This window comes from Anas acuta, chromosome 23, assembly GCF_963932015.1.
Source record: "Anas acuta chromosome 23, bAnaAcu1.1, whole genome shotgun sequence".
In the NCBI taxonomy this organism is placed as follows: domain Eukaryota; kingdom Metazoa; phylum Chordata; class Aves; order Anseriformes; family Anatidae; genus Anas; species Anas acuta.
The window spans coordinates 2,214,821-2,232,072 of NC_089001.1; the positions used below are offsets into that span (position 1 = coordinate 2,214,821).

A 17,252-nucleotide genomic window follows, 5' to 3' on the forward strand; every position below is an offset into this window, starting at 1 on the left:
CAGCCGCAGCAGGGCAAATAGTTGGGGAATAAATGAAAGGAAGGAGTTTAGTAATGAGGCTTGTTGTTTAGGAGAAGCAGGCAGGGGTGTCTGATTACGCCAGGCCTGATGGAGATGATTGTGCTGTGACAGAAATAATGGATTCCTTTGAAATTAAAGTAAGGAATGGCTGCAAGAAGCCTTCCACTGCCATTTTCTGTGTCTAAACTCAGTGCTTTGTTGGAGGCTGGACTCCACTTTGGTGCAATTCGGCCAAACACCGCAACCACTCGCCCCCCGGTGGGACGGGTAAAGGCTGTGGGTTGAAATAACGACATTTTATTGGTAATTAAAAGAGTAATAAAAGACTAAACGCAGCGAGCGCCCCGCGCTACCCGGGGCCGCGGCCGCCGCCCAGCGGCAGGGCCGGGCCGCCACAGCCGCGCGGTCACGTGACCGCGGGAGCCCGCCCCCTCCCCCTCCCACGGAGCCCGCGCGCGCGCGCATGCGTGCGTGCGTGCGCGTGCGCGCGGGGCGGGGCCGTCCCGCCCTGCCCTGCCCTGCCGGGAGGGGGAGGGCGCACGGGAGGAAGGAGGAAGCCGCCATCTTGGAGCGTCGAGTCGCCATAACAAGGCACCAAGCGGCAGCCAGAGGATTTTGTACCTGGGCGAGGGGGAGCGCGGCCGGGGGCGGTGAGCGACGCCGGGGGCTGCCGGGGTGAGAGCGAGCTCGGGGAAGCGGTGAAAAAGGGGGAGCCGCCGTGGTTACCGGGCCGGGCCGGGCCTCGCCTCGCGGCCTGAGGCGCGGCGCGGGAGCGGCGGGGCCCGAGCGGGGCCTGGAGGCGGCGGCGGGGGCCCTGTGGCGGGGCGGCGGGGCCGGGCTGAGGCGGTGCTGGCCGCCGGGAGGAGCGGGGAGGCCGCGGGTGAGGCCGCTCCATTGTTTGCGGGCGGGGGGGTGCCGGTGTGGCGCAGCTGCTTTTCGCGGGAGGCGGAGGCCTCGCGGAGGGGCCCGCACTGCGGCCTGGGCACGGCGGGGCCCGGTGGGCCCGGCTCGGTGGCGGTGAGGGAGAAGGGAGAGGCCCGGCGGTGGTTACCGGGCCGTGCCCGCCCGGGGGCCGCCGTAACGCGCGGTGCTTTGCGCCGTCGGGCCTCCGCTTTGCGAAATGGTGGCTGCTGGCGGCCGGCAGCGCGGCGGCTCGCTGCGTTTGGCGAGGTTTTGTGTATTTTATTTTGGGATCTTTCGTGTTTTTAAAGCGTAGCTGCGAGTGAGAGGCTGTAAGGGAACTAGAGGTTTTCTCTGCTAAAAATATCGGGGTGATCTTTGCCACTTTCATCGCAGTTTGTTACGTGACCGTGGTGCCTATGATCTGTTTGTTGTTTTTCTTTCTTTTTTTTTTTTTTTAACCAAGTTAATGGGAAGGAGAGCTGTCTTTTCAGAGATACTCTATAACCGTGCTTCTAGTCAGGAAGATAACTAGGAGAAATATCTTATTTCTACTGATTTTAAAGTTTTGCTGCAGAGCTCTAATCGATGCGCTTGGAAACAGCTGGGAAGTCTGAGAAGAGTTTGCATTCCTTTTCCATTCTCTTGAAGTGCTCTTGGACGTATGTTTAATTCACTAGGGAATTGCCTTTTTTTTTTTTTTTTTGTTTGAGCACTCCACCCCAGCAAGCAGTAACCTGCTTTTCCTATGCACTTCCTAAGTTGCAAGTGCTTTACGATGAGAAACTGTAGAGGCAAGCAAGCTTACTTTCGGTTGCTTTTGAAAAGTTATGACTTGGCTGGCTAATATTGTTGTAAGGAGATCTTCATCTCTGGGCTATATTTTCAGTGTGTGAGATGCAGACTTCATGTTCTCTCTCTGCAGTTTTGGCAACCCTTGTTAAATACAGTGTTGATACTAAGTCACGTGTACTAAATGTTATCTTAAAATCATAGGGTGATGTGAGTTAGAAGAGACCTTTGAAGATCATCTAGTTCTAACCCTGAGTGCAATGTGAGTTTTTACTGGTGAATGGAAGGTAACATCAAGCAGGAGGCTAACAGATTCCTGGTGTAAATGTTTAGGCTCAAAAAGAAGCTGCTCTACTCTGTTCAGCAGCATAATATTATTCGTTTCAATATTCTAAACGGTGTTAAATCAATGCCCAATTAAAAAAAAGGTTATGAATAAGTTGGTTGAACTAACTTTTGGAGTTGGGGGAGGATGAGTTTTGTTTTCACAGATAACGTCATCATTTCTATCGTAATTCTAGCATCACTTCAATTTCATTTCTTACATGAAAAGGACAATCAGAGTAACTTCAGAATTTCTTCAGTTCTTGCTTTAATGTCCGTTTGATATTGTGGTTTTGTTTTTTATCGAAAACTTGTACCTAATGTTGCTTAGGTTTTTATCATTGCTTCCCTGTGTCCCAGAAGAGGGGGAGTTTCAAGAACAGGCAAAGCAATCGAGGTAATCTGTGCCTACTTCACAGGGGAGTCTAGGTACTGTTTTTCAAGTGGTTACTAGCTGGAATGCTCCTGAAAGAAAGTACAGCTGTTTACAAAGTCATCTTTGGTGACCTAAGCTCAGCTTTGTAGCAAGGAAAAAAAAAAGTTTGATATGTCTCTGATAATTCCACTGAGAAAAAAGAAAAACAAATCCCGTGTTGTGTGCTGCCTGGGAAGAGGTGACTTTTAGATAATACGCAGTGTTGCAGGCTATTTTAAAATAGCGAAGTTAACTGAAGGATTTGCATTTACAGAAGTCCATATATTAATTGTTATTGTCTGCTTCTTTTTCAGAGTGAAGCGAGTGAATTCTGATATAACTCAACTTTGATAGAGGGCTTTTTTTTTTTTTTACAAAAAAAAAAAAGGTTGATCCACAGTGCATCAGAGCAAGTTACTACTTTACTTTTGAGTGACTTACAGGTGCTTGCCTGCATTGCAATAAAGGACTCATATATTGAGCAAGACTTATTTATCTCTTCATTTTGGAGAGTCTAATAAACTGTTATTACAGTTTCTGTACTGACTTTCAAAGTTTTGAAGTCTAAAAAGACATCTTTAAAAACAGAAGCATGAGCACGGCCAGAACAGAGAACCCTGTTATAATGGGTCTATCCAGTCAGAATGGGCAGTTGAGAGGCCCTGTAAAACCCAGCGGGGGCCCAGGAGGTGGAGGCACACAGACTCAGCAACAGATGAACCAGCTGAAAAATGCCAACACAATCAATAATGGCACTCAACAACAAGCACAGAGTATGACCACCACTATTAAGTAAGTATTTGTGTCAAATGCCGCAAGAAGAATGTTAAAATTTGTTACAAGGGAAAGCGTTCTTGGGAACTTGTGTTTTAAAAGTTTTTTTCTGTTGTTTTATGATGTTGATGACAGCAGCGTCCTAGGATGTGCATTACTAAACAAAAGCTGTATTTCCAGGTGTGAGCTGCTTTCTGGCAATTATCTTAGCAATGTGTTTGTTGTGGAAATTGAATTTGAGACTTTTCAGAGGGAGCTGCTTGTCAGAGGCAGCCCACTGAGCAGCAGCATCCTGTTTTCTTTGCTCATTTCAAGTGGTATGAGAAGGAAGTTGGGGAGTGGGAAGGAACTGATACTTGAGACAGGAGGAAACATTGCCTATTCCTAGTCCAGTTTTGTATGCTTTTCAGTTTGTTGCTGATCTCTCTCGTGGTGAGAAATTCTTTCAAGTTGGTTATCTTTTTTTGTCAATGATTTGGAAAAGTAGCGTGTGCTCTCCTCAGTATAATGCTGAACTTTAATTAGTCAAAGTGTAAGCTGAGATAATACAGCACCACTGTGACACCCTTGTATGCGTCTCTTCTCTCTTTTCTCATCAAACTGTTTTAGGAAGCATGCTGATAAAATGTGAATGTGCTGGTTGGAAATTCTGACAGACTTACGAGACTTGTGTGGTACAGTAATGGGTCATTCTCTGCTGCCCCTGAGCAACATTCGCTTTTCTTTTGCTATTCAGTTATTTTTGAAGAAAATACCTTAGTGCATAATGGCAAAATGGAATACTTGAGAACTCGTTCCAAGTTCTGGTGTAACTTATTTTAAACTGGTTAACTAACCAGACTGATGAGGAAAACTCATCAGAACTGGCACTGGGGCAAAAAAGAACTTGCTCTCTTCTGTACAGGGTCTTTTTAGAGATGACAAAGGTCTAAATCTCACTGAGCAAAATTAAAAAACAGTTCAACAAGTGGAGTGTGTATTTACTTAATTTTCTCCCCCAGAGTATTTCCATCTTCTTATATTACGGATAAAGAATAGATGGTCTTTGGGCATGAGGTTTTTATTTTTTGAAGTAGTGAACTATAGTTTTGTGGTTTTATTATAGCTCATTACTTCATTATGAATGTCAGTGTGTAGTTTTAAGTCTGTTCTACTGGATCAATTCAGTGCCCTAAAAATGGGATTTGAATCATGACTGGATAAAGATTTCACAAATTCTCTTGCGCTTGGCAGACTGGTGAATTTCTGTGTTTACAGTTTCCTGCCTGTTGTATCCGCTTAGCTCAGAGAGGACTTGAGCTCATATGCGTAGGTGTTTTTAGCTTTCAGGAGGTGAAAATGTTACATGTTAAATCACTGTTCCTAAGAAAATCAGGATGCAAAATAAACTTATTAAACCAGTTTTTTTTTCGGTAGACCTGGTGATGACTGGAAGAAGACTTTAAAACTCCCTCCAAAGGATTTGAGAATCAAAACTTCGGTAAGGACGTTTGAACTTTAGGAATAAATACGGAATGAAGGTTGTGGGAGAAGCTGCGGTGGGCTTGTAATCAAATATTCAAAGGCAATTCAGCTATTGCTAACCTGTTTTTAATGAAGAATTGCTGTTTTAATTCTCTTAAAACTGCTCAGGAGAGATGTTTCTTTTGTAAAGCTCAAAAACAGAGTTGACTGTGTATTTCTTACTTCCTTACTGTTATAGCATGAGGCGAATTGTCAATGGCTCCTGCAAGACGGAGATCAAAATATGTCAGTGTATGCACAGTGTTGTAGTTGGTTATTGGAAAGTTAATATTTACTTCTCCACTGTATGGTGTTGCATAGATTAGTGGGAACTCCTGTGTAGTAATGAAATGTGCTTTGTGATCTTCTTGCATAAGCACTCTCTCATTGAGTCTGACTGATTTACAGCTGTGGATTGTATGACCTAATCTTATGGATGTGCTTTTTGTGATTATTTAGGACGTGACCTCCACAAAAGGAAATGAGTTTGAAGATTACTGTTTGAAACGGGAGTTGCTGATGGGAATTTTTGAAATGGGCTGGGAAAAACCATCTCCTATTCAGGTTGTTAAAACAGACTAGTTATAAGCAGCAGCTTAATTCTTTATAAACTCTGAAATTCTTGTGCTTAAATGTCAGATATTTATGTCATGATTTGGGAAAACTGGGGATTTGAACAGTGGAATTTTGCATTGGTATGTTAATCCCATGTTCAGTAGCATCCTTCAGATAAGTAGTCGCAGTGAGTACAGGGGTATTCTTGTAAATTTTCTGGAAAACAGGTCTGCCATAGGTTGCATACCTTTATTTGTTACTAAGATACCTATCACCCATTCTTGGCTTTTTTTTTAATCATAAATATCTGGAAGGAGTCATAATGGAGATTATAGGGGAGAGAGTGTTAGTAAGTTTACTTTTTCTGTCTCTCCATCTTGTTTTTTACTTCTAGGGCTGATTCCATAAGTAAATGTTAATGTATGTAAACTTAGGGGAGTGGGTGTGGTGTTGAACTCTTCTCCTGCCTTCCCTCCCCCCCCCCCCCCCCCCCCCCAACATCCAGGCCATTTTATATAGCTTTTTGTTAATTTATCTGCTTTAGAACAGATTCTAATGTGTCAGCTTTTCCAAATTAAAAGGCTGAATGTACTTGGGTCATTTAGATACCGCTGTAAAAGAAAGCAAATGAAAAATACTTGTGGCCTTTGTCTGAATGGCTGAAGTTTTAAAAGGGAAGCCTGCTTGTTTTGAGAAGTGTATCACAGAAACATGCAGGTTTGAAATTACATGGGCTGATGCCTTTCCAATGTTAAGATGGATGTGGGCGTTTTCTCCCACTGGGGGAGTTTGCTAGTGATTCTCACGGTCTCCTCCCAGTTTTTCCTAATTTTTCACTTTTTTACGAATGCGTCTGTATGGGTTCACAATTCCTGCAGTACCCGAGCACTAGTTCTCATCCTGTCTGGTCATAAGAGGGCTTTATGTGAGACATTGGGAGCAGAGCTATTGCTTTGCCGGGGAGCTCTTTGCTGCTAGGTTTAACTCCCTCCTTCTGTGTGCAAGTCTACAATACTTGCAGTAGCAAGATACTCTTTCATGGGACAGATTTAACCTCATATAGCGAGGCGAGTTATATTTGGCCAGTCTTTAATGAGCATGGCTCATGATTGCTCATGTGCTGACTGTCATTGCATTTCAGGAGGAAAGCATCCCCATTGCTTTATCTGGTAGGGATATCTTGGCTAGAGCGAAAAATGGAACAGGCAAGAGTGGAGCCTACCTCATTCCCTTACTTGAACGGCTAGACTTAAAGAAGGACAACATACAAGGTCAGTTGGGATGGGTCTTCCTTGGCTGCATCCAGGTAATAGTATTGGTTGCTGTGCAGCAGACTTGAGTGTAAAAGTGTTTGACAAAATGCAGCGGTGTAGGTTATCGGCTGATATTTGTAAAGCAAGTACATAGGGAGTGGTGGAGGGAAAGTGGAATTTTAAGTTTCCAGTTTCTTTTAAAAACTTGAAGATGTCTAGTGGACTTCACTGTCTTGCCCTGGAAAATGGATTTGGAGTAATACACAGAAGCATGGTGGCTGGGTGACTCATGTGGAGGGAATATCAAGGGATATAGAACCCTTGTCTTGTTTTAAGCAGTTTCTGCGACTTAATGTAGATATCTAGAGTCAAACTCCAAAACTGCAGAAGTATGGCTCTCATGAAATCACTGTCCTCTACAGAGAAGTATTTTTGGTAGTGTGTTATTAGTAACTCATGCTGACACTTTTAACTTCCAGCAATGGTGATTGTTCCCACCCGTGAACTAGCCCTGCAGGTCAGTCAAATCTGTATCCAAGTCAGCAAACACATGGGAGGTGCCAAAGTGATGGCAACAACAGGAGGAACCAATTTGCGAGATGACATAATGAGGCTTGATGATACAGGTCAGAGCACTTTGCTATGCTACAGTTGGTGTTTGGGCTTTTACAATGTGGCATTGTAACTTCTGCTTTTTTGTTATGTCTGTGTTATTGTTATGCTTGTTACAGAACAGACTGTATTATGTCTTAGTCACTGTTTGTATACAGTCATTCACTCAATCTGTTGGTATAAAACATGTCCCTGAATGCTGGAAACATTGTTTTGATCACCTTATTTTTTTTTCTCTTCTAACCTTACAGTGCATGTGGTGATAGCTACCCCTGGCAGAATTCTCGATCTCATCAAGAAAGGAGTAGCAAAAGTTGAGCATGTCCAGATGATAGTATTGGATGAGGCAAGTTGCTCATATTAAACCTTTTGGAGTATTAACGATTTAAACGAATGATGTGTCTCAGCCAGCCACCTCATTATATACAGCAACAAATACCTTTGCTTAGGGATACTAAGGTTATAGCTAATTCATTTCTTGTTTTTGAGAAGGTATTTGGCTGTAAGAGCTTTTCTGCGTGTAAAACTTGCAGAAAGACAGCCTGTTCTGTTGACTGTTCCTGCGAAATAGATTAGCGGTTTATTCTGAACTGAAGGATTGTGTTTCATTTGATATCTGTTCATAATGAATGCGTTGCGCTTACCACTTAAGTTCACGTAACTTGATTTATGAACATCCAACAGACTGCTAAGTGAGAGGTTGAGGAAAATAATTGTGTGAAAGCTCTTGGATGACTGATAGGAACAGTGATAGCTATTTTTGGTTTAGAACTCCCATTGTATGTATTTTTCTTCAATTTGATTCTGCTTAAATCAGTATTGAAAACTGGGAAATGTGAACTTCCTTTTACTGATGTATCCTGTTTTCAGAAACTAAATCAGATGTCATGTTCACATGTCAATCAGATGTGGTATTCACTCCAGAGGGGTGATGCCATTCTGAAGGTAGGGAGGAGGATATTCCTGGTGCGTTTGTATTTCTTTTCCAGCGTGATACTACCAGGAAGCTGAAAGATTGCCCTACTTCTTTGACTTACTCATTTGTGCTTGTGTTGTTACAGGCAGATAAGTTGCTGTCTCAAGATTTTGTACAAATAATGGAAGACATTATTCTTACGCTACCTAAAAACAGACAGATTTTGCTCTACTCAGCCACTTTCCCTCTGAGTGTACAGAAATTCATGGTGAGTGTCGTTGGATTCAGATACGTGTGATTGTGGTGACGTTGCACCTAAGCTGCATGAGTGGGTGTTGCTCATTTATTTATGCATCCACACTTTTCTGGTTTAATATACCAGCCTCAGTGTAGGACAGCAATTTTGAAACAACTTTTGTCCAGAAATAACGTTAATGGGAAGTACGTGTAATTCTTGCATGCGATGCACTGTTTTCCTCTTCATTTGGTAGTTAATGCTGTTTGTGTTGATTTGCTTCTAGAAGGTGATTCTGTTTAGCCTTGGTTTTATAAGTAATCCTTTGAAATTTCATGTACCCTGTCTAGTGACAGGCATAAAGATTGGCTAGTTAGTGCATCCTTGCAATGGAAGAACTGAATGTGCTACAGGATGGGAAGTCTTTATGCTGTTTTGCGTATAGATATGCATGCTTTATTTTTGTCTTTATCTTTCAGAATTCCCATTTGCAGAAACCCTATGAGATTAATCTGATGGAGGAGTTAACCTTGAAGGGAGTTACTCAGTACTATGCCTATGTAACTGAGCGTCAGAAGGTTCATTGCCTCAATACACTGTTTTCCAGGGTAAGCGGCATAGGTCAGATTAAGAACTTACGAATGCTTTGTTCCCTTCAAAATCAAGAATAAGAATCAGAGTGACAAATTTTTTTCCTTGTCGAACTGTGCTAATCATACTATATAAGCTGAAGCTGAAAATGAGTGTGCTTGCCTCAGACAAAACTTGCCTTGCAGTTTTGTTATGTGTTAACCTTTTTTCCCTCTTGTACAAAAATATGGTATGAATTACTTGTGGCACCTGTCTTGCCTTCTTTCTGCTTTAGATCATCTGTTACTGAAATTCTGCATTTACTTAACACGCTTCTTATATGTTCAGCTCCAGATTAACCAGTCGATCATTTTCTGCAACTCCTCTCAACGGGTTGAATTGTTAGCCAAAAAGATCTCCCAGTTGGGCTATTCCTGCTTCTATATCCATGCTAAAATGAGGCAGGTGAGTATGAAGTTACAGTGGTTTATGTCCTGCTACTACATGATTTCAGGTCCTATTCCACAGATGTAGCACGTAGCTGAATTAAGTCTCATACTTTAAATTTGCATGGTCTTCAAAAACTTAGACGGATTGCTTTGCTATTGCTTCAGTTTTGTTTTCAGACTCCTCCCCCCATATTTAAGCCTCTTTCCAGAGTGTTTAGCGTAGCTGTTCATGTGGTGTTCCGGAGTACAAACAGAAATAACAATACTCAGCTGATTCGAGTGCCTAGCCTGGCTTTGCAAGCACTAAATCTTGCGCTGTGGCTGTAGGGGAATCTGAGAAGGCAGGGAGATGGCTTTGATCGAAGCTCTTGCTGGAAGGCGTTGACTGCTGCATAGTGATTGAGCTGCATTGGCCTAGTTCACAAAACTATGAAAAATGTCTGCAGCTTCGCTGGTGTAGGAATTTGTTACTTGTAGATTAGTTCACGTGTCCTCAAGATTCACGCTCTTGATTTCCTTGTTATCGGTGAGTGTACTAAAAGGCATTGTCAGAAGGTTTTTTAGAATATATGGGTAAGAAGTGTTAAGAAATTGTACAAGCAGCTTTGACTCAGCTGTCAGTAGTGATGAGGGGAAGGAATTTATGTGAATGAAGTTTGGTGTTTGTAACTTGAATACCTATCTGAAAGTCACAGCTGTTTTTTTGTTTTTACATATTTCCAGGAGCACCGCAATCGTGTGTTCCACGATTTCCGAAATGGCTTATGCCGCAATCTTGTTTGCACTGGTAAGAGTTCCTAAATGTTTTTCCTTTTATGAAGGTTGTGAATAGAAATCTGATTAGTCGGTAGCCCAGGTGAGCCAGGTAACTTGATTGGTGATTAAGCAAGTTAATGTTTTGATCAGAGAATTTTGTCAAGGGTGTGTAGGGCAGAGTGCTGCACTCCTTCAGGCATATGGGTTTGGTCTTTTGTGACAAAATGTGAAGGTGCAACTTGTTAACAAATCCTTTTATTGTGATAATGTTTCCTGCTTCAGTTATGTTTCTGTATGTTCTCACAAGTGCTCTGTAAATGGTAGGGCCATAAGCTTTACGAAAGAACAGAACTGTAGGTGTAACTGTGGCTAGGATTACTGGACTACACTTTGCTGATTATTTACATGTCTGTAGTTCATCTTTCCTAAATGATCTGTAGTTGTGATTGGTCTATATATGATGTGAGTTATCCACAGTACAGCCTGTTTGGGCAGTATCCTGACAGTTGGTACATGCATCTGGGTAGTCTTAACTGAACTTGAAGTGAAATAAAAATAGCTAAGCTGGTGGGATGTAGTTCAGATCTCAAGTCTGTTGTGACAATGGCAACATCTGCCATGTTAGATGAGGTGCTTGTATAAAATGACCTCAAAAATAGTCTAACATGCAAAAACTGGATTGATGTTAGTTACTTTTTTGGCATAGATCTGAAGATCTGAGGGCTTGATCATTCTTCTTGCATTACGCTTAAAGTGGATAAAGAGCAAGAAGAAGCTGTAACAGAATTGTATGTAAAATGCCTTGATACGAGGACAGCATATATTTATAAACTAGTGCTGGCCAGTGTTAATTGTTCCTAAATTTTCTACCCTAAATCAACGTAATTCTTGACCTGAATTGTCTTTACAGATCTGTTTACCCGAGGTATTGATATCCAAGCTGTGAACGTGGTGATAAACTTTGATTTCCCAAAGCTGGCGGAGACTTATCTCCATCGTATTGGCAGATCAGGTGAGAGGAGAAGCATCTTTTAGAAACATCTTTGGTAACTGTGAGTTTTTCCTTAGCATTGAATTGGCTTCTGCTTTTAATTAATATACTTGAACTATTTTGAATACCTTAGATTTTTCTGACTTAGATTTTTCTGTACTTGAACTCTGTAGTTCAGGCTTGTTCAATAACTCATTTAATAAAGGGTGGACACGTGTACTGTAGTAGAAGACTTCGAGTTGGTTATTAATGAGTATGTGCAGTTGAAGCATTTTTAACCTCTTGTTTTTTCTTACTCCTGTAGTAGTACAAAAGTCCTTAAATGCTTTCAAAGACCTGTTGCAGGGTCTGGATTTTCTTTTACCATCAGAGGGCGATGTTACTAACACCAGAATCCGCAGACTTGTTCAGTCAACCTTCTATCACTCAGTATCAGCTCAGGGTTGTTTTTCTTTTTTAAGGTCGCTTTGGTCATCTTGGCCTGGCCATCAACTTGATCACCTATGATGATCGATTCAACCTGAAAAGTATTGAGGAGCAGTTGGGAACTGAAATTAAACCCATACCAAGCAACATTGACAAGAGCCTGTATGTGGCAGAATACCACAGTGAACCTGTAGAAGATGAGAAGCAGTAACCATATGCGTATGTAAATGCCTTCCTGAATAGAGAAGTTAGTGTTGGATAAAAGAAGAGCTGGCCTGAATATTGTTGCAGGGGAAGAGGGAAACTGATGTGCCAAACGTGTCTGAATGTGAAAACAAGGATTTGAAATAGATTGTCAGTGAGGGTGGGAAGATTGGTGTTTGGAGAGGCTGGGATGCCTGCTAGTAGCCTAAAGAACTCTGTCTGTATTGGTTAGCTAAGAAGAGAAGTAGGTGACAGCAGAAAGGGAGGTGGTAATCAAAAAAAGCCAGGAGAGAAAATGGATAAGAATTTTGCATTAACAGAAAAGCCTAATCACCTCAGCAGCTGCAAGGAACAGGTTCAAGCTATAGGTGCCTCGTGTTTTGTTGTCTTTATTTCATAGAACCTCCTGTAGTAGGTAGCAAAGCTGTAATTCATCTTCATTGCCACTTGAGGTCTACATAGCATAAGAAAAAAAGAGGCTTCACTGCCAGGGTGTCTTGCAGTGTGGCTTGATCGCTGTCTGAGGAAGAATGCTGAGTCGATTTCTTTTTTCAATCCAGGGAAATTGTTGTTCTTACAGTCAGGCCAAATAGAGGGTGATGTTTGATCTGTTTTTAGTTAAGATGCTATATTATGCAACAACAAGAGATGGCATTGTTTGGGTTGAAAGTAATTCTGTTGTGTATTTTCTCCTAGAAATCGTGAATTAGAAAATACTGATGAAGCTACTGAAATTACTCTAAGCTGACAAAAAAACCCAAAAACTGTCAAAGAAGCAGATTGCTAGAGAGAGATAAAATGAACTTGTGTCTACTTGAAATAATTTAAAGATAGTCCTACTCAGTCATGCAACCTTGCAACCTTTGCTTTGCTTTATTAGTCTTTTAAAATAAATAAGTGCATAGACAAAACAAATCAGATGATGAACCTGGACAAAGTTCTTGGGTGGCTTCTTCAAGGGGACTGCTCTAACCCTGTCTGAGAATTGCACACCACTTAATGACAGTAAACAAGTGTGTAGTTGAGCCATTTAGGTATAATTGGGTAATAGTAGCACTTCTTTCTGAGGTACAGTGATTGAAGATGAGCTGTTCTGAATGCCGTTGGCTTTTCCGGAGCAGCTACATAGTCAGTGTGATTCATTACTTACATTCTGGTTTTGCATAGAATTGATTTAACTGTGGGTGTTTGTTTTTGTTTGTTTTTCTTTAAGGCTTTGACTACACATGCCAGAAGGTGAAGCCCTTTGATCCACATCTGTGACACATCATTTCTTTGGGGATACCCTTCTCTTTGTGGGTTTTTCTTCGTCTTTTCATTTCGGAACTATGAAGACTAAAGAGCTTGGCCTTTTTTCTTTTTAAATTTGGCAGCAAGGAAGAAAGAAGATGAAAGGAGGAATGTCTTTTTGTTTTTCCACTTGTTTGCACTGTGTGCTGATTGAACATTAGTTGCACTAACTGCTGGTTTTAAATTTTTTTTTCTTTGGGTGGGAGGGGCAGCAAGGGAAGAAGAGAAACCCTGGAAAGAGAAGAATCTTGAAGAACACAAGCTTGTCTGCGATTTCAAATTCTTCAACCATCGACTGAGTGCATTTCAACTTCTCCCTGTTTACTCATCTGTTTTTAAGCTAAAGAGCTTGTTACTTATTCGTGCAAAGTGCCTTATGCTATGAGACCATTCAGAATATCACCTTTCCAACACAGCCCAAGGAATCAACAGCTGTTTTTGGTTTCAGGTCAAAGTTCCCCTCTCTTCCCCCTCTCCTCCTCCCCAAGTACTCAAGGCCAGGGCTGGGAGGTGAAACTTATTGGTAATACTACTTTTTTTCAACTTTTTTTTTTTAATTGGAGGAGTTGATATGCATCTGCAGTTCACCCACACTGTAAATACTGTATTTAAAACAAAACCAACTTAAAATCTGGGCTGATTAGGTGCAGCAGCATAGCTCCAGAAGGAAAGAGTAGCCTGTCATCCTTTGCAGGAGCCATAAGAAAAGCCCTATGCTCTAGCAGAACACTAAAGACTGGTTTCCATAAGTCTCCATTAGTAGTTCCAGCACTTGATATGTAGACTTGTTTCAGAGCCATGGCCCTCTTTCTTCTGGTGCAGTGTGTCCCATAGAAAATCAGATGTGTATATTGTACAAACTTTGTAAATATTTTTTTTCTGTTTGGGTTCATATATAACTTTTTTTTTTTTTTGATGAAGGTTGCTGGGGTTAAAGGGATTAGACTGATTATGGGAGCAGCTAAAGATGAGAGGGGCTCAGTTTTCTGCAACACTAAGCAATGAGAAATGCTCTGACCTCCCTGAAGAGCAGGCTTCCAAGTGTCTCTAGTCAGGGTGGGTTTGCTCTGGTGCTAGCAACACTGTCCTGTACCGCTTGTATGGAAGAGATTGCTTGCAGAGGCTCTGAGGCCTCAAAATCTGTTGCTTACCTTGTGCAAGATATTCTTTGATTTCCCTCTTAGAAACGTCAGGAACTTCACAAGCTCTGAAGGATGCCCTGACCTGTGTTCCACCATGGTATGAGGGAAATCCAGCGGGTGTCAGTGTTGCTGAGCAGCATATGTATAAGGCGTGGATTTGGGTTTAAAAGAAACAGTAGGAAACTGATCTAGATGCATAAACTGACAGTTTTGGAGCTTTATGGGATTGATTTACTTCCTGCAGCATTGTGCATTTTCTGCCCAAAACAGCCTCTATACAGACCTGTGAGCAGGTAAGGGTACAAAACCCCTGTTGATGTCAGAAGCTACAGAAAGCTATTTGCCATCTTGTCTGTTGTGGCATGACTTGCTCTCTGTCACTCTGCATTGTATATTGCTGGAAAATACTTTCTGGTCAAATAGTGTTGCTTTAAATTGTGCCCCTCCCAACATGCTTGATGTTTGGCCTGATCTACAGGCAAGAGGAGTGAGACAAATCAAACTGTAAACTCTTAAAATTCCCTTTTAGCCTGTTCAACAACAGTGTCAGGAGGCACCTGGATGAATGCAATCCCTTTTGCTCAGTCATTTATTGTGTATACAGACGCTGCACTCACACCATGCTTGCTTATCTTAAGGCAGGAATTAATTGTCTTAATTTCTCCCATTTTGACACCTCCGCTTTTTTTTCTTTTGAGTAAAAATGTTTGGAACTAAAAGGCAAACTTAACTGTCCCACTTCCTTGAGGATCATAAGTACAAAATCAGGTGCCTCCTGACAACAACTTTACAAGATGGAAAGGGTGTTTTTTTTTTTTTTTTTTTTTTTTGTCAGCAGTGACTCCATAATTGTAGCAAATGCTGCACTAGAGTACAAACTCAAGAGCTTGGTCACAGACACTCTGTGAGCCACACAGCTTACATCTGACTGGCAGGTACTAAATGTAAACAACTTTGGGGTGCTTTTTGGGGGTGGGGGGTGGGGTGGGAGTTTGTGGGTGGTAACTTTGACCAAAAGTAAAATCTTGCTCTTGTACTGCAGCCAGCTTACGATTTTCCAGAGAGACAGAAGAGGGATCATTTTAGTGCAACAAAGACATGAAAAAATGTAAATAAAAGTTTTTTTTGTATCTTACCAGGGCACACACATGTAACAAGAACAGGATAGCAGTGTTGAGTCAGATGTGTGTGCTCTGCTTGGATTTGTGGTAGGTTAGCCTGGTGCCATGCTTTGATGGTCCCTCTTAAAGCACAGAACTTTTAAATGGAAAGTATTACTTTAAACTCAGCCTCTATTTGAGGATTGGCACTTACCTAAACTATCGGGGGCACCGTTTTTAGGTGGCTTTCAGCAAAGAAGGAAGCAGCCTATTTTTGGTGCCAATAGGCTATCTCTAACAGATGCAATCTTGCAGATGGAAAGATGCTCCAAATGACTAGGATAAGCCTAGTTTTTGTTTTTGTTTTTTCCTGCCCAGGAGTAAGGAGTGTGTGTAAGTCTTGGCTTTTTGAGATTCCTTTTGATCTCCTGTTGTTTTTCCTAGTTACACACCAGCCTTCACATTAATGCATTACTTGGAGCCAGTTTCTGCCTTCAGTGATGAGAGCCCTAGGTCAAATAATTCCTCTGACAAAGATAACATTAAGAATCTGATGTATTCTGCATTTTCCCCCTGAAAGTCTAAAAAAAAAAAAAAGCATCATCCTCTGAATCTGAAGTAATGAAGTTTCACAACTGGGTGAAATGGCTGTGAAGAGGGTGACGCAAATCTTCAGCCAACTTACTCCAGATGAGCTCTAGGCTGGTCTCAGGATGCGCGCTGTCAAGAGTGCAGCGCAGTTGCTGGAGGGCTTTCCTTGAAGGGAGGGGGGTGGGTTGGTCTCAAATACGTATTTTAATTTCCAGAATGAGATGGGAGCATCTTTCCTTTGCCCTCTGGGACTTTTTTTTGTGGGTAAGAACATGGAAGCTCAACATGAATATGTTGTATACATGTTGGTATCAAATCATCTCATTCTGATTGTTTGATTTTTATTTTTACTTGGGATAGGGAAGGGTGTCTGCTCCAAGGATTTAAAAATGCTTCACACGCTTGTTTTTCAAAAATGACTGATAGGACTCAAACCTTGAGCAGAGAACTGTTCTGCCATGGTTTCCGTTCTAGAGGTTATCGGGATGCCATGCCGCACCTGCTGAGCTGCCATCACAGTGGTTCTTGTCCTGGTGCTGGACTTTGTAATACTGCTGGGGTTGAGCAGCTGTTGGTTTCTGAGGATGGGGGTGAACTTTGTTCCCAGGAGCTCCAGCAGCATGGCCACCATTGGAAAGGTTGGGCGAAAAGTCCGCACAAGGAGTTTTTCCAATTGCTGTGAACTTGTAGTTTTTTTTCTTTCTTTGGAATCACAGTTTCTCTTCATGATAAGTCAGGTCTCTGGACCAAAGAGCATGCATTTGATCTTCAAAATAAGGCTTTGGCAGATTATTCTGTAGGTTTTGCTCAGTTCACTGTTGCGTTGCTAAAAATATCTTTCTGTGGAAGCATTGTTAAATTCTGCTGTAGACAAATAAGGGAAGGGTAAGGAGGGGTGGTGGGAGGGATGGGTTTATTAAGATACAGCCTTGCTGTATTTTAACCAATAATTATGGGGAAGGGGTGTCAGGAGAAGAAAATAGTCGCTGTTCCCTTTATAGAAAAAACTGGAACTTTATTTCAAGAAAAAAAAAGAAACTATTTGCAATTCATGTGGGATATCCACTGGTCCCTAGTTAAGAAGTTGGTACTTTGTTAACCAGTGAACAACATGAAATAGTCCTTGAAAATATTCAGGGGAGGGAGGGGAAAATTGGCTTTCTGTTAAATTGGTAATTGGCTAATTCTCCAGTGGAGCAGAGATTTTGTTGAGAATGTGTTTTTCTCTGGATATGTACATGCGTTGCAGCACTGGCTTGTGAAGAGCTTCATGAGTTCAGAGTGCAAAAAAAAAAAGATGAATGGTAAAATCCTGATTTTGTTGATTAAACTCAATAAAAGCTCCCTGGAACTCCAGTTTGGTTTTGGTGTTTCTTTTAACATTGCTAAGCAAGAAAAACAAACAAAACACTGCTGTGGAGAGATGCCTCAAG

At 41.8% G+C, this 17,252-nt stretch overlaps 1 protein-coding gene across 3 annotated transcripts; it reads left to right on the forward strand.

The window, feature by feature from the left end:
* Window positions 1-515: 515 nt before the first annotated feature.
* DDX6 (DEAD-box helicase 6) lies at window positions 516-17,175 on the forward strand. 3 transcript variants are annotated; one of them, XM_068659140.1, is made up of 14 exons: window positions 516-671; window positions 2,767-3,244; window positions 4,628-4,706; window positions 5,189-5,293; window positions 6,426-6,555; window positions 7,017-7,163; window positions 7,401-7,499; window positions 8,215-8,333; window positions 8,780-8,908; window positions 9,219-9,335; window positions 10,043-10,106; window positions 10,986-11,087; window positions 11,528-11,711; window positions 12,910-17,175. In XM_068659140.1, exons 2-13 carry the CDS (start codon window positions 3,045-3,047, stop codon window positions 11,701-11,703), a joined length of 1,467 nt encoding a protein of 488 aa, XP_068515241.1. In that variant the 5' UTR covers window positions 516-671; window positions 2,767-3,044; the 3' UTR covers window positions 11,704-11,711; window positions 12,910-17,175. The 3 variants fall into 3 exon arrangements, with proteins under 3 accessions (XP_068515241.1, XP_068515240.1, XP_068515242.1); XM_068659139.1 differs by having other exon boundaries at window positions 537-696; XM_068659141.1 differs by having other exon boundaries at window positions 538-696; window positions 4,643-4,706.
* Window positions 17,176-17,252: the final 77 nt, after the last annotated feature.